Source organism: Coregonus clupeaformis, chromosome 10, assembly GCF_020615455.1.
Source record: "Coregonus clupeaformis isolate EN_2021a chromosome 10, ASM2061545v1, whole genome shotgun sequence".
NCBI classification, from domain to species: Eukaryota; Metazoa; Chordata; class Actinopteri; order Salmoniformes; family Salmonidae; genus Coregonus; species Coregonus clupeaformis.
This window is the reverse complement of record NC_059201.1, coordinates 36,968,388-36,986,507: the sequence shown is the minus strand read 5'-3', so window position 1 is coordinate 36,986,507 and position 18,120 is coordinate 36,968,388. Positions and strand designations below refer to the sequence as shown.

Below are 18,120 nucleotides of genomic sequence, written 5' to 3'. Positions count from 1 at the left end.
TAAAACCTACTGTAGGAGGCTGTCTCCAGTGCCCCAGACGTTTGCTATTGTATGTGCTGTATCAGAATATTACTATTGAGTGTTGGCCAGCTTGTTTATATTCATTCAATAAAGGTGACTTTCTTTCAGACTTGTATGCGGGCTGGTCTCTATGTAAATAGTATTGTATGTCCGGTTATAAACTACACATGAAGAACTGAGAGCACATGCATTCTTTCACTATCAATCATAGCTATGATACCTCTACTACAGTATTATAGCCACCTCTCGTCACCTAAGAAAACGAACCTGCCGGTTGGTTGACTATGCTGTACAAATGTGCATTCATGGTAATGTAATTCATGGTAGATTATCAGCCTGTGTAATGTAAGTCATTATGTACTGTGTGAATGAGTTGTTACTGCTAATGAACAGTCTCCATTTTACTAATATACTGCGTCTGTATAAATGCACTGTAAATGGACAACAGAAGACACACAAAGAAATTTGAAGGATGTTTTTTTCTCCCAGAATGAGTAAGATGCTCATTTTACTTTTTCTCATTGCTAGATGCTGTTTCATCTCTCCAAGCTCAAGGTTAGTGAGATAACATTGTTAAGGGTGATATAGGAAGATGTCCACACACTTTAGTTTTACAGTAGTTTTTCAATTTTAACGATTTTAGTTACCCCATTAAATGAAATGTGCTAACAATATTTTAGTCAGTCACTGTCATCTGTTTAGTGAAAGGATAGTTAACTTAATATGGAGATGTCATTCACTGTCTCTGTGTTCTCTGTTTGTGGGTGCAATAATATTGACGAAGGGAACATAAGACTTAGACAATTTAACACGTTGCCGAACTGTGAAATATTATTTTCTTCTGATCTCACAGACCTTCCTCAGCACAGTCTGACAGTGAGTTCTACAGTCATCAGAGAAAGAGACTCAGTTCAGCTGAGGTGTCAGACTCCTTCATCTGTCTCTGTAGCTCAGTGTGTCTTCTACATAGTAAGAAGAGTGAATTTACTCTAGCTTCACTCTATAGACATACACTCACAGGTGCTCAGCTGCTCAGATGGACAGTTCAAAGTTAACCTGCTGAGGTCAAAATACAACGGCAGTACAGTGCTAAAGGTTAGCAGTTTAGATCCATATACAGTGAGCCTTCTACAGTCAAAATTCATGGTAAGAAGACTATTTGAATGGTTGGAAACAATGTACTGTTGTGCCATCATTACCATGTTCCTCTTGGGATATTTTATCATACTGTTTGATGTCACAAGCTATTACATGAAGCAATTAAGGAATATAGTATCTCCTTAATTTCCCATACTGTCGCTACATGAGGTAATGTACTCAAGATCCTTAAAGGGATAGTGAGAGATTTTGGCAATTAATGCCTTTATCTACTTAGCCAGATTCAGATGAACTCATGGAAACCATTTTTATGTCTCGCCGTGGATTTTGAAGGAAGTTGAAGGTAGTTTCGCAAGGTAGCACGCCCCCATTCTCATCGACGGGGCTGTAGTGGAACAGGTTGAGAGCTTCAAGTTCCTTGGTGTCCACATCACCAACGAACTATCATGGTCCAAACACACCAAGACAGTCGTGAAGAGGGCACGACAAAGCCTATTTCCCCTCAGGAGACTGAAAAGATTTGGCATGGGTCCTCAGATCCTCAAAAAATTATACAGCTGCACCATCGAGAGCATCCTGACTGGTTGCATCACCGCCTGGTATGGCAACTGCTTGGCCTCCGACCGCAAGGCACTACAGAGGGTAGTGCGTACGGCCCAGTACATCACTGGGGCCAAGCTTCCTGCCATCCAGGACCTCTATACCAGGCGGTGTCAGAGGAAGGCCCTCAAAATTGTCAAAGACTCCAGCCACCATAGTCATAGACTGTTCTCTCTGCTACCGCACGGCAAGCGGTACCGGAGTGCCAAGTCTAGGTCCAAAAGAATTCTCAACAGCTTCTACCCCCAAGCCATAAGACTCCTGAACAGCTAATCATGGCTACCCAGACTATTTGCACTGCCCCCCCACCCCATCCTTTTACGCTGCTGCTACTCTGTTAATTATTTATGCATAGTCACTTTAACTCTACCCACATGTACATATTACTTCAACTAACCTCAACTAGCCGGTTGCACATTGACTCTGCACCGGTACCCCCCTGTATATATAGCCTCCCTACTGTTATTATATTTTACTTCTGCTCTTTTTTTTCTCAACACTTTTTTTGTTGTTGTTTTATTTTTACTTTTTTAAAAAAAAATAAATGCACTGTTGGTTAAGGGCTGTAAGTAAGCATTTCACCGTAATGTCTGCACCTGTTGTATTCGGCGCATGTGGCCAATAAAATTTGATTTGATTTGATTTGAAAGTGATTGCTAGTGCTAACGCTAGTTACCAATTGCGCTAATGCTAGTTAGCAAATTACTTCAAACTGCATGCAGAGACATAGAACATGGAATCCATGAGTTCATCTGACTCTGGATAAGTAGAAAAAGGGGAGGGGATATTTGGCCCATAGACTTGCCTGTAACTTGTAAAGACAAAGGGTGGAGCTCTTTGTTCCGGTTCCGATTCTCGTTCTGTTCTCTTCTCTTAACACATATGGACACAGAACGTAGTCAAGCATCTGACCAATTACGAAATACTTTAGTTCTGGGTTAACCGAGAATGTCTGAAATAACAAGGAGGGATTAGGTTGTCAGTAAACTTCTCAAAACCACAAAATACTAACCGCTCAATTCTATTTTCACAAACCCTTCTCAGCTGAAAGTGAATTCTGGAGTCATCAGAGAGAGAGACTTCTATAAAGAGGGGTGATTTAATCTTCCAGGCTCATCATGTACACAGACACTCACAGGAACAGAGCTGCTGTCTTGGGCAGGTCAAGCTTTTCCAGGTGTGATAAAAGTGTTGTGTTACTACTTTAGGAACTCTTTATTATTTCTGAATCTCATGGCTGTAATAAGTGTGTCTTATTCCATTGATCATCTTATTGATTTATTTTTCTCTACCATTATATTTTGTTCAGATAAGAATGACTACTGCTTGACGACATGCCCATGAATCCATTGGAGTATATGATACTTTACCAACTTGTGCAAAGTGTTCCTGTCTCTTATGTTTATAAAATTTTTTAGAATGGCACATTTTCCTGATCAAGACCTATTTTGTTATTTCCAGTCACCTTCCAAAACATCGAAGGCCAAGGTCATTATGAGTGTTTAAAACTCGAATGATTTTCCTTTTTACTATATTTACTCAATATTATTACCATTGTGGTGTTGAGACAACGATGCTGATATGCTGTGTAGACAAGAAATCCGCGGACACTGTACTTGATTATAAAGGTTTATTATATCAAAGGTTCCAGTGTCAATTTACAGATTTCTGCAGAAATCCGGAAAACAACTAACCCAATCTAAAAATGATTATTCTCCCCGTCCTTTGTTCCAACCATGGTATTTAATCCTATGTAACATAATATGGGTGGATTTTGATAGACCAATCCCTGGCTTCCACATATCCAAGTCTCCTCTGTTTCAGGGGGCCCCTGTAGTAATGCTTTCCAGATGTTTCAGCAAAGCAGAGTAAAATTCATCTATCACACCATTTGCAAACATCAACCAAAATTATAAACTGTTCAGATACTACATATTTCCCCCCTTCGAGACTAATTAATTGGATTATGACAAATAACAATTTTTCTTCTTGAGTAACTTTAGCAATACAAAACATTTATGGAGAGTAAATAAATGTTTATGTAGACACATTTTCATGGAGGGTAAACACATTTTTATGGAGTGTGAGAGCGAAAAACCTATCTGGCAGCTTTCATTCCAAATATCCATCAATCAATCAAGACAGGAAAATTCCCTCTGCCCCAGGTGACCACCTAAGTACTCCAGATCAATTTATAAATATTTATCAATGCATTTTAAGCTATGATGCAATTGAATACACATGAAAACCTCAGAAAACAAAATACAATCAAAAATGTCCACATTCAGGCTGGTCGACCCATCGGACCCTCCTGTGGATTCTCTCTGTCCCAATATCCCTAAGCATCCACGAAAAAAACAAAAACATCTGAGGTCCCCACATGTACCCAACAACAGAAAACATCATTCTTCAAAAAATTTATACAGAAAGAATATGACACAAATTATGTATTACACATGCAAATATGTCTATATATCATTGCAGACACTGGAATGTAGTCCACTACACTGCATCTCCTCAGCAGTGTCGACTTTCAATGCAACGTCGATGATGGAATCTGAACATTTCCACACCTTCCTTGTTCCACTTCCTCCAGTCCATTCATATTGTCCATGTTTGAGTATTTGAATCCCACTCTACACATTCCCCATATACTTCTGGAAGAAAAGTAAACACCAACCAGTATCTTTTGCAAAACAACACATGCAAATTAAAACATCAATATCAAAAATTATATAAGAATGATATATAAAATGATATATAAAATGAATCACATTCCATTTCCCCCCTTTGATTCATAAGAAAATACTAAATATCACAATAATATGTAAAGACGTGAAAAATTATCACACAATCAGATATTCAACATTTTCTACAGTTACTTCAACACTAGTTTTCCTAACATTTTGGTCGGATTTTTTTTTTTCCCTCCAATTATTTTTTTTTTATAATCAACCCATGTGCTTCCTGAATCATCAGACCTAATAGGTCTAGAGGCGCTACTATCAACCCCTCATGGTTTCTCCAAAGACCAGTAGCATCTTTGACGGCACCTCGGTCTAGCCATAACTGTTTGTCGATCGTAGAAGCAGCTTCCTACATCAAAATCACATCCTTAAGCGTAATTTTGTCTTCCAAGTCCACTCCATGAGTGACCAGAAAAACTTTGCCCAATTTGTCCGCTCCTGTGACGGCTTTTGCAGCTTCATCAGCAGCTTTGTTCCCTTGTGTGACTTTTGACACATCGGTTTTATGAGCTGCACACTTAGCTATCGCTATCTCTTTAGGCTTCATCATAACATGCAACAATTTCATTATTTGCGCATGATGTTGTATTGGAGAACCATCCGTTTTCTTAAACCCTCGACCTTTCCACACTGCTCCAAACAAATGACATACACTATGTGCATATGCAGAATCAGTATATATTGTCACTCGTTTTCCTTCTGCTAACAAACACGCTTCTGTTAGCCCCACAAGTTCAGCAAGTTGTGCAGACGCAGGCTGTGGTATTACTTCAGCATTTTCAACAACAAATCCAGTTCCTTGGGCTTTAACTACTGTATAGCCAGCACACAATTTATCTCCCACACGATAACAAAATCCTTCAATTTGTGGTTCAATCCCTTGGATTGCTTCATCTTTCAATGGATACTGATTCTTCCAAGGAAGTCTGGCTCCTGGTCGAAGTTCAACTTTCACCGGTTGGGCTGATTTCACAAGTCCAATATCGGTACTGTGATGAGACCACAAGCATTCTGGAACTTGTTGCAACATCTCCTCTTTCATAGGGTCTGAATCCATCTTCGCACTGCAAATAGATTCATGTGTCATCCGTACAGCTTGTGGCTGTCCTTGTCCTTGAGCCGAAATCATGATTTTGAGAAATCGCTGATCTTCACTCCTCCAAATCGCCAAATTATCTTTCATCGGTACAAAAACAGCTTTCTCTGCTTCTGTCATCATTTCTCCTATTTGCTTCTGCTCATAGCCTTCAGAAACCAACAAGGTCACATGTGGCACACTCTTCTCAATCTCAAATTCTTTATCCAGATAATCGTCTATGTTTATCTTCATAGCTGCTCCTTGTGGTCCTAAAATTATGCAACATGAGCTGAGTTGAACTTTCTTTGGTTGATGACTCAACCATTCCTCTGAGTTCGATTGGGCAGCATTCAAATACTTGAGCGTACAATGAAATGGATATTCTGGAAGCCTCGCACCTGGCATGTTTGCCACAATTAATTTCTCCCATATCTTAGCCTGCTTCAAAAAATCTGCACTGAGATTTCCAATCCAAAATACTGAAGAAGAATCCATCTCTGTCGTCATCAACAATTGGTAAACCTTTTCTTTTGGCACTTCTACCAGACAGCCGTCTGGCGTACATTTTATTGTACAGTTCAATCTACACAATGCATCTCTTCCCAACAATGCAATAGGTGTATGTTCTGATACCAGTATGGGTATTGTAATTTTCTGATTTTTATAGCAGAGCTCAATTGGTTCTGTAAGAGGAATCAGCTGTTTCACTCCCTCAAATCCGATTGTCCTAATTTGTTGATTGGACATAGGGAGATGTGTAGCATTTTTAGGCCGAACACAGGTGAAAGCAGCTCCGCTATCCGCCATCACCTCCAATGGTCGGTTGTTTACTTTCACCTCAATTGTTGGATCTTTTTCCGGTCCTGACGCTACCAGCTGACATCCCCCTTTCGGATCTTCTGGGCACCTCTAGAATTCTTGCTCCGGGCCCCTATAAGGGTTCACCGGTCCTCCAGATGATCTTGACTGGCCCCTGTATCTTCCTCTGAAATTCCCTCTGGTGTTTCCTCCTGGCCCATTACACTCACGGGCAAAGTGACCAACCTGTCCACAATTATAACACACTTCTGAAGATTGAGATTCAATCTTCCTCCTCTTCCTCTTCCTAAGCCTTCTCGTCCTCTTCCTCTCCAATTCTGTGTCTGTCCAGAAACTGGCTGTGGATATGAAACAACTGGTCCCACTAGTGGTGGCTGGTACAATTGCGGTTGGAGTTGGTTCGGTTGAAGCTGTGGCAGTGATTGTTGATTTGGTGAACACTGATTCTGCATAACCAAAGCCTGTTTCTTCTCCTTCTTATTCTCCACCAGTTGTATTTGATTGAGTTTTCTGAGAGTTTCTTGGTCCTGTTCTTTCTGGTTGTGTTCCTTTTTCCAGTACAGATCCACTTGATGGGCTATATGATCTGTACAGTGGGGAAAAAAAGTATTTAGTCAGCCACCAATTGTGCAAGTTCTCCCACTTAAAAAGATGAGAGAGGCCTAGGTACACGTCAACTATTACAGAGAAATTGAGAAAAAAAAAGGCTGAAAATCACATGTAGGATTTTTAATGAATTTATTTGCAAATTATGGTGGAAAATAAGTATTTGGTCACCTACAAACTAGCAAGATTTCTGGCTCTCACAGACCTGTAACTTCTTCTTTAAGAGGCTCCTCTGTCCTCCACTCGTTACCTGTATTAATGGCACCTGTTTGAACTTGTTATCAGTATAAAAGACACCTGTCCACAACCTCAAACAGTCACACTCCAAACTCCACTATGGCCAAGACCAAAGAGCTGTCAAAGGACACCAGAAACAAAATTGTAGACCTGCACCAGGCTGGGAAGACTGAATCTGCAATAGGTAAGCAGCTTGGTTTGAAGAAATCAACTGTGGGAGCAATTATTAGGAAATGGAAGACATACAAGACCACTGATAATCTCCCTCGATCTGGGGCTCCACGCAAGATCTCACCCCGTGGGGTCAAAATGATCACAAGAACGGTGAGCAAAAATCCCAGAACCACACGGGGGACCTAGTGAATGACCTGCAGAGAGCTGGGACCAAAGTAACAAAGCCTACCATCAGTAACACACTACGCCGCCAGGGACTCAAATCCTGCAGTGCCAGACGTGTCCCCCTGCTTAAGCCAGTACATGTCCAGGCCCGTCTGAAGTTTGCTAGAGTGCATTTGGATGATCCAGAAGAGGATTGGGAGAATGTCATATGGTCAGATTAAACCAAAATATAACTTTTTGGTAAAAACTCAACTCATCGTGTTTGGAGGACAAAGAATGCTGAGTTGCATCCAAAGAACACCATACCTACTGTGAAGCATGGGGGTGGAAACATCATGCATTGGGGCTGTTTTTTCTGCAAAGGGACCAGGACGACTGATCCGTGTAAAGGAAAGAATGAATGGGGCCATGTATCGTGAGATTTTGAGTGAAAACCTCCTTCCATCAGCAAGGGCATTGAAGATGAAACGTGGCTGGGTCTTTCAGCATGAGAATGATCCCAAACACACGCCCGGGCAACGAAGGAGTGGCTTCGTAAGAAGCATTTCAAGGTCCTGGAGTGGCCTAGCCAGTCTCCAGATCTCAACCCCATAGAAAATCTTTGGATGGAGTTGAAAGTCCGTGTTGCCCAGCGACAGCCCCAAAACATCACTGCTCTAGAGGAGATCTGCATGGAGGAATGGGCCAAAATACCAAGGTCATATGAGTGTTTAAAACTGGAATAATGTACTTTTTTTTTTGCCTAACTATTTTTACTAAGTACTATTACCATCAATCAATCAAAGTTATCTTGTTAACCTAAAATACATAATTGTAGATGCACTGTTAGCATCTAATAGACAACAGTGACTTAATTGTTTTACTTTTTCAAACGTATATCAAGTACTACAATATCTATGAGTACTTAAACACTGACAATGAATGTACAATTAAATGACAAGTGACACACTCCATCATCCCTCTGATCTCACAGACCTTCCTCCTCCCAGTCTGACAGTGAGGCCTGCAGTCATCAAAGAGAGAGAGACTCAGTTCAGCTGAGTTGTGAAACTCCTCCATCTCTCTATGTGTCTCACTGTTACTTCTGCATGGAAGAGAGAGATCCTAAACCCTCACACTGTCGGCAGACTCTCACAGGGACTGAGCTGGCGAAGTGGGCAGGTCAAAGTTCACCTGCTGAGGTCAAAGTGAGATGTTTCTACACTGTAGAGACTCACTATCCATCAATGTACAGTGACACTGCTTCTGTCACTATTGTTGGTAAGAGATTACTGTTCAAATTAATACTGTAAGTTTGACTTACTGTAATCAGATATAAAATCAATCATTATATCATCATGTTGGCATTATATAAAATTAAACAATGTATGCTATCATCATTATAGTTGTTTTCTCCTCACAGGTGAACTACAGAAACCAGACATTGATATCAATGACGAATCTTCTCATGACATCACCATTATTTGTGTCCTTCCTGAGTCTGTCAGTGATGGTAGTAGCTGTAACCTGTACACTGGAGACCAGCCTCAGGCTTACAAAGAGGCTCAGTCCAATAGGAAGACGTGGAAGTCATCCATGAGAATAATCTGTAGCTTCAGTGTGTCTAAGAATGATCTGTTCAGTCGTCTGCAGGAGAGGAGAGATGTGAGCTGTGACTACAGAGAGAACACAGGATCACTCTCTCTCTCTCCACACAGTGATCGATTCAACTTTACAGGTAAGGGAGTAATTAATTAATTAATTGGTCTGGCTGACACCTAGTTCAAAGTCCTTCTGACAGAAAGGCTAGTTTGATGTTGTCGGGACGATGCGTCTTTCTCACTCAAACACCCACATGGACAGTCACACACAGCCCCTGAGCACTGCCCCGTTCCAATACAACTGTTGGATTTACAAATCCAAACAAGAAGATGTCTCAACCCACTAGGGGAAAAAAACTTTGAGAGAATCAATCAAAGCTCAAGCCATCTTCTGTGCGAATACTGCTCTAACAACGATCCCCTGTCCAGACCAGTTTGTCACAGCTCTCCCTCGCTGTGTACCACATGAGTAGCGTAAGCCAATCTATTAATTAATAACATCACACCAATATCAATTTATATTATTTGTCAGTATGAACAGTTTAATTTGAATGTTGCCTTATTATTAGGAAAAAAAAAGTGTCACTTTTACATTTTCTAATTGTTATAGAAACTATAGATCCATAATTTGAATGAAAATCTGCATTGTAGCTTTTGTTGTGAAAATGGAACTTATACAATATAATATACAGAATGATATGCATAGAAGTGTGTTCTACTTCACAGTTCAGAAACCAGTGATTACTACCAATCATGACAAGGAGGATTTCATCATCATCTGTTTGATTCCTGGACCTGCTGGTAATGAAACCACCTGTAACCTGTATGTTGGAGAGGAGAGTCAGCTACTATTGACAAAAAAGATCTGGAAGAAAAAAAAAAAAGATCCCAAACAGTGGTTCTATAGATTCATTTTAACTGAGAGCGATCTTATCAGAAGTCTAAAGTCAGTGAGGCGTAAGGAGGTGAGCTGTGACTACAGAGTGAGCTCAGGACCTAACTCTCTCTCTCCACACAGTGATGGGTACAGCTTTCCAGGTGAGTCATTATCTAAACAAATCTATCAGTGCTGCAGGTCTTCATGATCTGACTCACTTTGATTTTAGCATCTTCTTAGTATTACTATATTCATTCTGACCCACAAACTAAATACCACATTTTAATCCCCATGTGGGAGTTCACATTAGTGATCCAACAACTATACCCTTTCCAGCAGGTAGGCTACACATTTGTTTTGTTTCTTTCTTTAATTGTACTTTGTGGTGCTGCTGTTATTTTATAGCAAAGCTCGTTACAGCAGTAAGAAAGGCCCTGGTTCTACTTTGCCCCTCAGAATGACAGTGAGTCCTACAACAGGTGTATTGATCCGCTAAGGGACCTTCTTTGAAATACTGTTTCCTATTGTACATTCAGTGAAAAGTCTGGGTTTTAACAATAATGTGCCACATTATGCTATTGTGAACGTGTCATCTTTCTATTGACTGAGTTGTGTTGTTTACTAACTGATGAATATCTTAATTCTTGTGTAATCAGATACACAATTAACTTGTCTTGCATTGCTTCCCAGCAGGTTCGACTGTTAGTTCTAATTTGACCACCAACACCCCAGTGAGACCAACTACCAAAATGCCCCCTAAATGTAACTTAGTTTGCAGTTTACATTTTTCTGTTCACATTAATTCACTATAGCGCCGACCGTTTTACTGATAGACCTATTCATAGCTGATTGTAATTTCAGTCCAGATGTGTGTAATTTTAGTCCATCTTATTTTTAGGTAATGTGTAGTGTACTTCTCTCTTTTTGCTTAATTAATGACTTTCTTGTGTAATACGAGTTCTCTTCTCACCAGATTTGACTTCTCCTTTGACCCCCAGTACAGCACTGAATCCTACATCAGGTGTGTTGGTCATCTTTATCTAGTTAGCAGATAGAACCGAAACAAATGGAATTGCTTTATTTTCTTCAGGTTTTTTCAGGGGGGGTTTCCTTACAAATTTGCTTCATTACAAAAAAAGAGGTTGATACTTGATTAATTAAATCAACCCATTTAGATACTATATATTTTTATAATTAGAATGAGTTTCCTTACACCAGGTTCGGCTGTTAGTTCTACTTTGACCACTGACACTCCAAGTAAAGGTAAGTATGGCCACTAGATTTTTGTTTAGTGTGTAATAAGTTGTGTGTGTAGTATGTTAATTGTTAATAAAAGGTATCTCTCTTCCATGTGCACATTATGTCAAAGCTCCACAGACATTGTGGTCCTCTGTAGCTCAATGTGGTCCTCTGTAGCTCAATTGGTAGAGCATGGCGCTTGTAACGCCAGGGTAGTGGGTTCGATCCCCGGGACCACCCATATGTAAAAATGTATGCACACATGACTGTAAGTCGCTTTGGATAAAAGCGTCTGCTAAATGGCATGTTATTATTATTATTACATTGTTATGAATTCAAACAGTCAAGAAAGCGTTCCAGGTATGTGTCCTTCTCTAACTGTCTTTTTTTACACAAATAAGACAACTGATACCTGCAACCTCACAATTTAATGCCACATTTTCTGAGATAAAATCTTGAGATGTAGTATTGACCCTGAGATACAAGCTAATGACCTTCCCAATGTCACCAAACAGCAGTGCAATTATGGCAGGCAGTAGTGAGTGTGGCTTCTGGGGTGGGAGTTCAAATACTGTTTCCAATTGTACATTCAGTCAAGGTTTTAACAAATTATGAAATTGTGAACATGTAATCTTTCTACTGACTCAGTTGTGTTCTACTGACTCAGAAATAATGAATACCTTTCGTCTTGTGTAATCAGATACAGAAATAACTTGTATTACTTTCCAGCAGGTTTGACTGTTACTTCTACTTTGACCCCTGACATCACAGTGAGACCAACTAGTAAGTATCGCTTAGTTTGCTATTTCATTTTTGTTCACTCTAATTCACTAAAGCTCCAACTGGTTTACTCATAAACCTATTTATAGCTACGTGTACATTCACTCTAAGTTGTTGTACTTTTCTTAGATATTAAACAAATGTAAATTTTTCTTCTCATAATTTGTCTTCTCTTACATCAGGTGTGTTGGTCATCTTTAGTTAGCAAAACTAAAAACAAATAGACTACCTTTATCTTTCCCAGGTTTTTGTTAAATAAAACAAAAAACATCACAAATTAGCACACTAGGTCAAAGCACCACAGACAGTGATGTGAATTCAAACTGTCAAATAATAAGTATCCTTATTTAGTAATCCCATTTAAGTATTTACATTGGGATTAAGAGCTAATGACCTCTCCTGATGTCATCATGTCACCAAACAGCTGTGCAATTATGGCAGGCAGCAGTGGGTATGGCTTCTGGAGTTGGCATGTTCCTGATGGGATTGACAGCTGTCTGTCTCTGCAGGAGGACCAGTGAGTACTTCTGATTCTGCATAACAAATCATTTGCAAACATTTTCCTTTGTCATATTAATGTAAGTGCCTTTGACATGGGTTAATCTATCAACTCCTTTTGGTCATATTGTATAGGTTAGGCTATATTCAATATAATTATTTTAGCCACATTTATTTTCAGAGAAAAACAATTCTCAGAGGTAAGAATTCCCCTTGTGAATATGATGCAGATTCTATCAACCTTTAGTTCTGTATTGTTCATGATGAGATGTTCTTACCACAACCTTCTTATACTTGTAGTTTGTATAGACCTACATTCAGACAGGATGATCACAGCTAATGAATGTTCCAAAACAAAATACATCAAACACTGCACACACTACTAACACAACTACACACATGCATATACAAAAACACATTGTAATTATGTTTTAATTTGTTTCTGTTGTAGGCGATTTGGTGATGGGAGCTGTGAGCAGTGCAGGCATGTTGGATTCAAGGGATGCTGGGATCAATTCTCTCATCACCTTTGTACCGTCCACGTTTTTGCCCTCAGGTGAGTTTGTAACAGAATGTCTTCTGTCCCTGTCTTCCCGACCTGGGACGTGAATTTGGGACCCTCAGCACAATATCACTATGTCACTCAATGTCAACTGTATTAACTTGAAACGTAAAATAAGGTGTTAGTCAGAGCATCTTGAAAGTATGAGAACAGAGCTGTACGTTTACAGAGTGGTTTAAGTCAGAAGGAGAAGTGTGAAGTGACATTAAGCACATCAACGTAACACACACAACCACACACACACTTACGCGTGCGCGCACACACACACACACAAACACTCACACACACACACACACAAATACACACAAACTCTAACTCAGACTCCCTCTGTGTTGTACAGGCCCTGTTGAAGAGAATGAACAGTCATCTGAAAACAACAATTTGTGCCGTTTCTAGTCATAAGCGACATAAGCGGCCGCCATCGCATTGCAAAATGTGTAGAATTGCAGGAAATAAGCTTTAGAACTGAATTTGTTTATTTCAACCCCATGGCACAATGTTTAGAATTGCAGGAAATTAGCTTTATAACTGCAAAATTGTCTCCTCCCCATGGCCAAATTTTTTTAATTGCAGGACATTAACTTCAAAGCTGCACATTTTTCTCTTCGCCGCCACCATGAGGTTGGGCCACTAAAATGTGTTGCCCGCGAGGTGGTCAAATCTCGCTTAGGGCCCCCTAAATACTAGAAACTGCCCTGATCTACTGTATCACACATGGACACCTGGCTTCTGTTACATGCCTTTCCATAATATCGGTTACTGTGTTAGTATTTTTATTTAGGGGTTTTTGGAAGGGTCCGGGGCATACTCCCCTTTTAAAATTTTTCTTATCCCCCCCCCCCCCAGTAAATGCTAAATATATACTGTATTTATATTATATATTCTGTCATCTGTGTGATACCTCCTTCCATAACTGTTGGATAAAATGTATTAGAAATCAAAATAGAACAAAATCTAAATATAATATTTCAATTTTAAACATGTTGTTGGCAACATCAGATCATCAAACCTGAAAAATATAGATTTCCTAAATGCTATTAAAATCTCCCCATTTCCCCATGTTTACCTGTTATTTTCCAATTTCCCAGTTTAACTTCAGCACTTCAGAGTCTCCCCTTCAATTTGCAGTGTTGCAGACACATTCTAGCATTTTAGTTCAATGACTGCGGAGTACTTAAGATGAAAATGGTGTGAGACCATTATTTTTTTATCCAGTTAACATGGGAGATTAGCCTTGTATGACCTTCCTGATCTCGCGAGTTTACAGATGTAGGATCTTAATTTGAGCCAGTTTGCTACAGCAGGACTATAATCCTGCAGCAGCTGGAAATGTGAATTATTATGTGAATTATAATTTTTGCTCTGTTTGAAATGATCTCTTCTCTAAAACAAAAAAGCATTCAGAATAAATTGACTTCAACCATTACCTCGTCTTTGTTAGTATTTTACATTATTTGATTTTAGTCTTGATTATTCAAGATAATCCCAAAAAGATGTACTGTTATCTATGTTACTGTTTTTAGGCCATTGGTGAAGATCAAGGTGCTATTTTCCCTAAATGTTTGTTTCAGTCCATATAACTACAATTGTCAAACAGAACCTCTTTGGGCCGGTTCCCCAGAGACAGATTATGTCTAGTCCTGGACTAAAAAGCATGTTCAATGGACAGTTTAGGTGGTAGGCTTAATCTGGGTCTGGGAAACCAACCATTGGTGTTATGGACTACAGGTAGTCAAGGACATTGATATTTTTGCTCTTGCATCCAGACTCTCTGTATTGTGGTCAGTTCTACTGTGAGGGGGCAAAGATGTCTACATTCTTCTGCAGCAGTCACAGACAGTCTACAGATCGCATACCAACCAGTACATGTATGCTGTCACGTATCCACACCTACAAACAAGTGCACGAGTTTACACATGCACATGCACACAAACACACACACACACACGCACACGCACACACACACCACAGTAGGGTGGAAAGGCTCTTGCCACATCCTGTCCTTCTGAAAGTTCATTATATCACATTTCAGGGACTCGTTGTTTTCAGGTGGGATTGATGGAAATACTGTTGAAACAAACCACAGATACCTCAGATACATTTAACTGAAACTATTCAACATCTTTACCAGACTATTTTAGCAAGCTATGAAAACCAAAACTAAATTCATCCTCCAAAAATACCAACATGAGAAATGTATGAATGTTTCTGACTATTACAACAAGCATCTCACGAGCGATGACACCTTGTCATGTTATATTTCCATGGAAATGTTCAGTGTCATTGTTTATTGCTTACGTATCTGCACCTCTATTATCTCATTAAGATAATAACTACAGTAGATAGGAAATATATTGCCTCTAATGCACACTGTGGAGAGTCATATGGAGCCACAGCAAGACTGTTTCTTATTTTTTACTTTTGGATGTTGGCAATATATACTGTAGTTGTACATGAAACCTGCTTTTTAATGTGAAGTGTAGTTGTCATAATCAAAAAGGTTAAAAAGAAAGCCTGAAAAAAATATAGTAATTTATTCTGACAGATAAGCAAATGGTTTTAGCTCATGTAAGGAGCAGGAGACATTGACCCCTTCCCGACCTCCCATCACAGCAGTTGATTAACTTTCTTTGTGGTTTTCCTGTGAGCAGGCTCCTCATCTTCCTCTCTATTAAAACCATTCTCTCAGTCACAGACACCGTACTTATTATGTCGTTTGTGACAGTCTGTTTATCAGGAAAATGGCGTTATTCACCCCTGATCAGTCTCGTCATCTGTTTTTGGTCATCCTTTGCTGTGAGTTATTCCTCCGATCCAACTCTTGCGCTAGTATATATAAAATAAAATAAAATACAATTATATTTGTCACATGCGCCGAATACAACAGGTGTAGACCTGACAGTGAAATGCAGTTTTAAGAAAAATAATTAAGTAAAAAATAGATGAGTAAAAATAAAATAGAAGAAAAATAGAAAAATAACAAATAATTAAAGAGCAGCAGTAAAATCACAGTAACGAGGATATATACAGGGGGTACCGGTACAGAGTCAATGTGCGGGGGCACAGGTTAGTCGAGGTAATTGAGGTAATATGTACATATGGGTAAAGTTACTCTGCATAGATTATAAACAGAGAGTAGCAGCAGCGTAAAAAGAGAGGGTGGTTGGGGGGGTAGCCATTTGATTGGCTGTTCAGGAGTCTTATGGCTTGGGGGTAGAAGCTCTTAAGAAGCCTTTTGGACCTAGACTTGGCGCTCCGATACCGTTTGCCGTGCGGTGGTGGAGAGAACAGTCTATGACTAGGGTGGCTGGAATCTTTGACAATTTGTAGGGCCTTCCTCTGACACCGCCTGGTATAGAGGTCCTGGATGGCAGGAAGTTTGGCCCCAGTGATGTACTGGGCCGTACGTACTACCCTCTGTAGTGCCTTGCGGTCGGAGGCCGAGCAGTTGCCATACCAGGCGGTGATGCAACCAGTCAGGATGCTCTCGATGGTGCAGCTGTAGAACTTTTTGAGGATCTGAGGACCCATGCCAAATCTTTTCAGTCTCCTGAGGGGGAATAGGCTTTGTAGTGCCCTCTTCATGACTGTCTTGGTGTGTTTGGACCATGATAGTTTGTTGGTGATGTGGACACCAAGGAACTTGAAGCTCTCAACCTGTTCCACTACAGCCCCGTCGATGAGAATCGGGGCGTGCTCGGTCCTCCTTTTCCTGTAGTCCCAGTCATCTCATTTGTCTTGATCACGTTGAGGGAGAGGTTGTTATCCTGGCACCACACGGCCAGGTCTCTGACCTCCTCTCTATAGGCTGTCTCATCGTTGTCGGTGATCAGGCCTACCACTGTCGTGTCGTCGGCAAACTTAATGATGATGTTGGAGTCGTGCTTGGCCATGCAGTCATGGGTGAACAGGGAGTACAGGAGCGGACTGAGCACCCACCCCTGAGGGGCCCCGTGTTGAGGATCAGTGTGGCAGATGTGTTGTTACCTACCCTTACCACCTGGGGGCGGCCCATCAGGAAGTCCAGGATCCAGTTGCAGAGGGAGGTGTTTAGTCCCAGGGTCCTTAGCTTAGTGATAAGCTTTGAGGGCATTATGGTGTTGAACGCTGAGCTGTAGTCAATGAATAGCATTCTCACGTAGGTGTTCCTCTTGTCCAGGTGGGAAAGGGCAGTGTGGAGTGCAATAGAGATTGCATCATCTGTGGATCTGTTGGGGAGGTAGGCAAATTGGAGTTGGTCTAGGGTTTCTGGGATAATGGTGTGATGTGAGCCATGACCATTCTTTCAAAGCACTTCAAGGCAACAGACTTGAGTGCTACGGGTCAGTAGTAATTTAGGCAGGTTACCTTAGTGTTCTTGGGCACAGGGACTATGGTGGTCTGCTTGAAATATGTTGGTATTAGAGACTCAGTCAGGGACAGGTTGAACATTTCAGTGAAGACACTTGCCAGTTGATCAAGGCATGCTCAGAGAACACGTCCTGGTAATCCGTCTAGCCCTGTGACCTTGTGAATGTTGACCTGTTTAAATGTCTTTCGCACATCGGCTATGGAGAGCATGATCACACAGTCGTCCGGAACAGCTGATGCTCTCATGCATGCTTCAGTGTTGCTTAACTCGAAGCGAGCATAGAAGTAATTTAGCTCGTCTGGTAGGGTTGTGTCACTGGGCAGCTCGCGGCTGTGCTTCCCTTTGTATTCCGTAATAGTTTGCAAGCCCTGCCACATCCGACGAGCATCGGAGCTGGTGTAGTACAATTAAATCTTAGTCCTGTATTGACGCTTTGCCTGTTTGATGGTTCGTCGGAGGGCATAGCGGGATTTCTTATAAGCGTCCGTGTTAGAGTCCCGCTCCTTGAAAGCGGCAGCTCTACCCTTTAGCTCAGTGCTGATGTTGCCTGTAATCCATGGCTTCTGGTTGGGGTATGCACGTACGGTCACTGTGTGGACGATGTCATCGATGCACTTATTGACGAAGCCAGTGACTGATGTGGTGTACTCCTCAATGCCATCGGAAGAATCCTGGAACATATTCCAGT

At 40.7% G+C, this 18,120-nt stretch overlaps 1 protein-coding gene across 3 annotated transcripts in view; it reads left to right on the top strand.

The window, feature by feature from the left end:
* Window positions 1-10,301: 10,301 nt before the first annotated feature.
* Window positions 10,302-18,120, top strand: part of LOC121574649 — a 44,578-nt gene continuing 36,759 nt past the window's right edge. For 2 of the 3 annotated variants that reach the window (XM_045222990.1, XM_045222988.1), the window contains exons 1-3: window positions 10,302-10,341; window positions 10,693-10,764; window positions 10,976-11,023. In XM_045222990.1, coding sequence (XP_045078925.1) covers window positions 10,752-10,764; window positions 10,976-11,023 — 61 coding nt within the window. In that variant the 5' untranslated portion in view covers window positions 10,302-10,341; window positions 10,693-10,751. The remainder of the gene's footprint in view (window positions 10,342-10,692; window positions 10,765-10,975; window positions 11,024-18,120) is intronic. The other variant, XM_045222989.1, reaches the window with a different exon arrangement.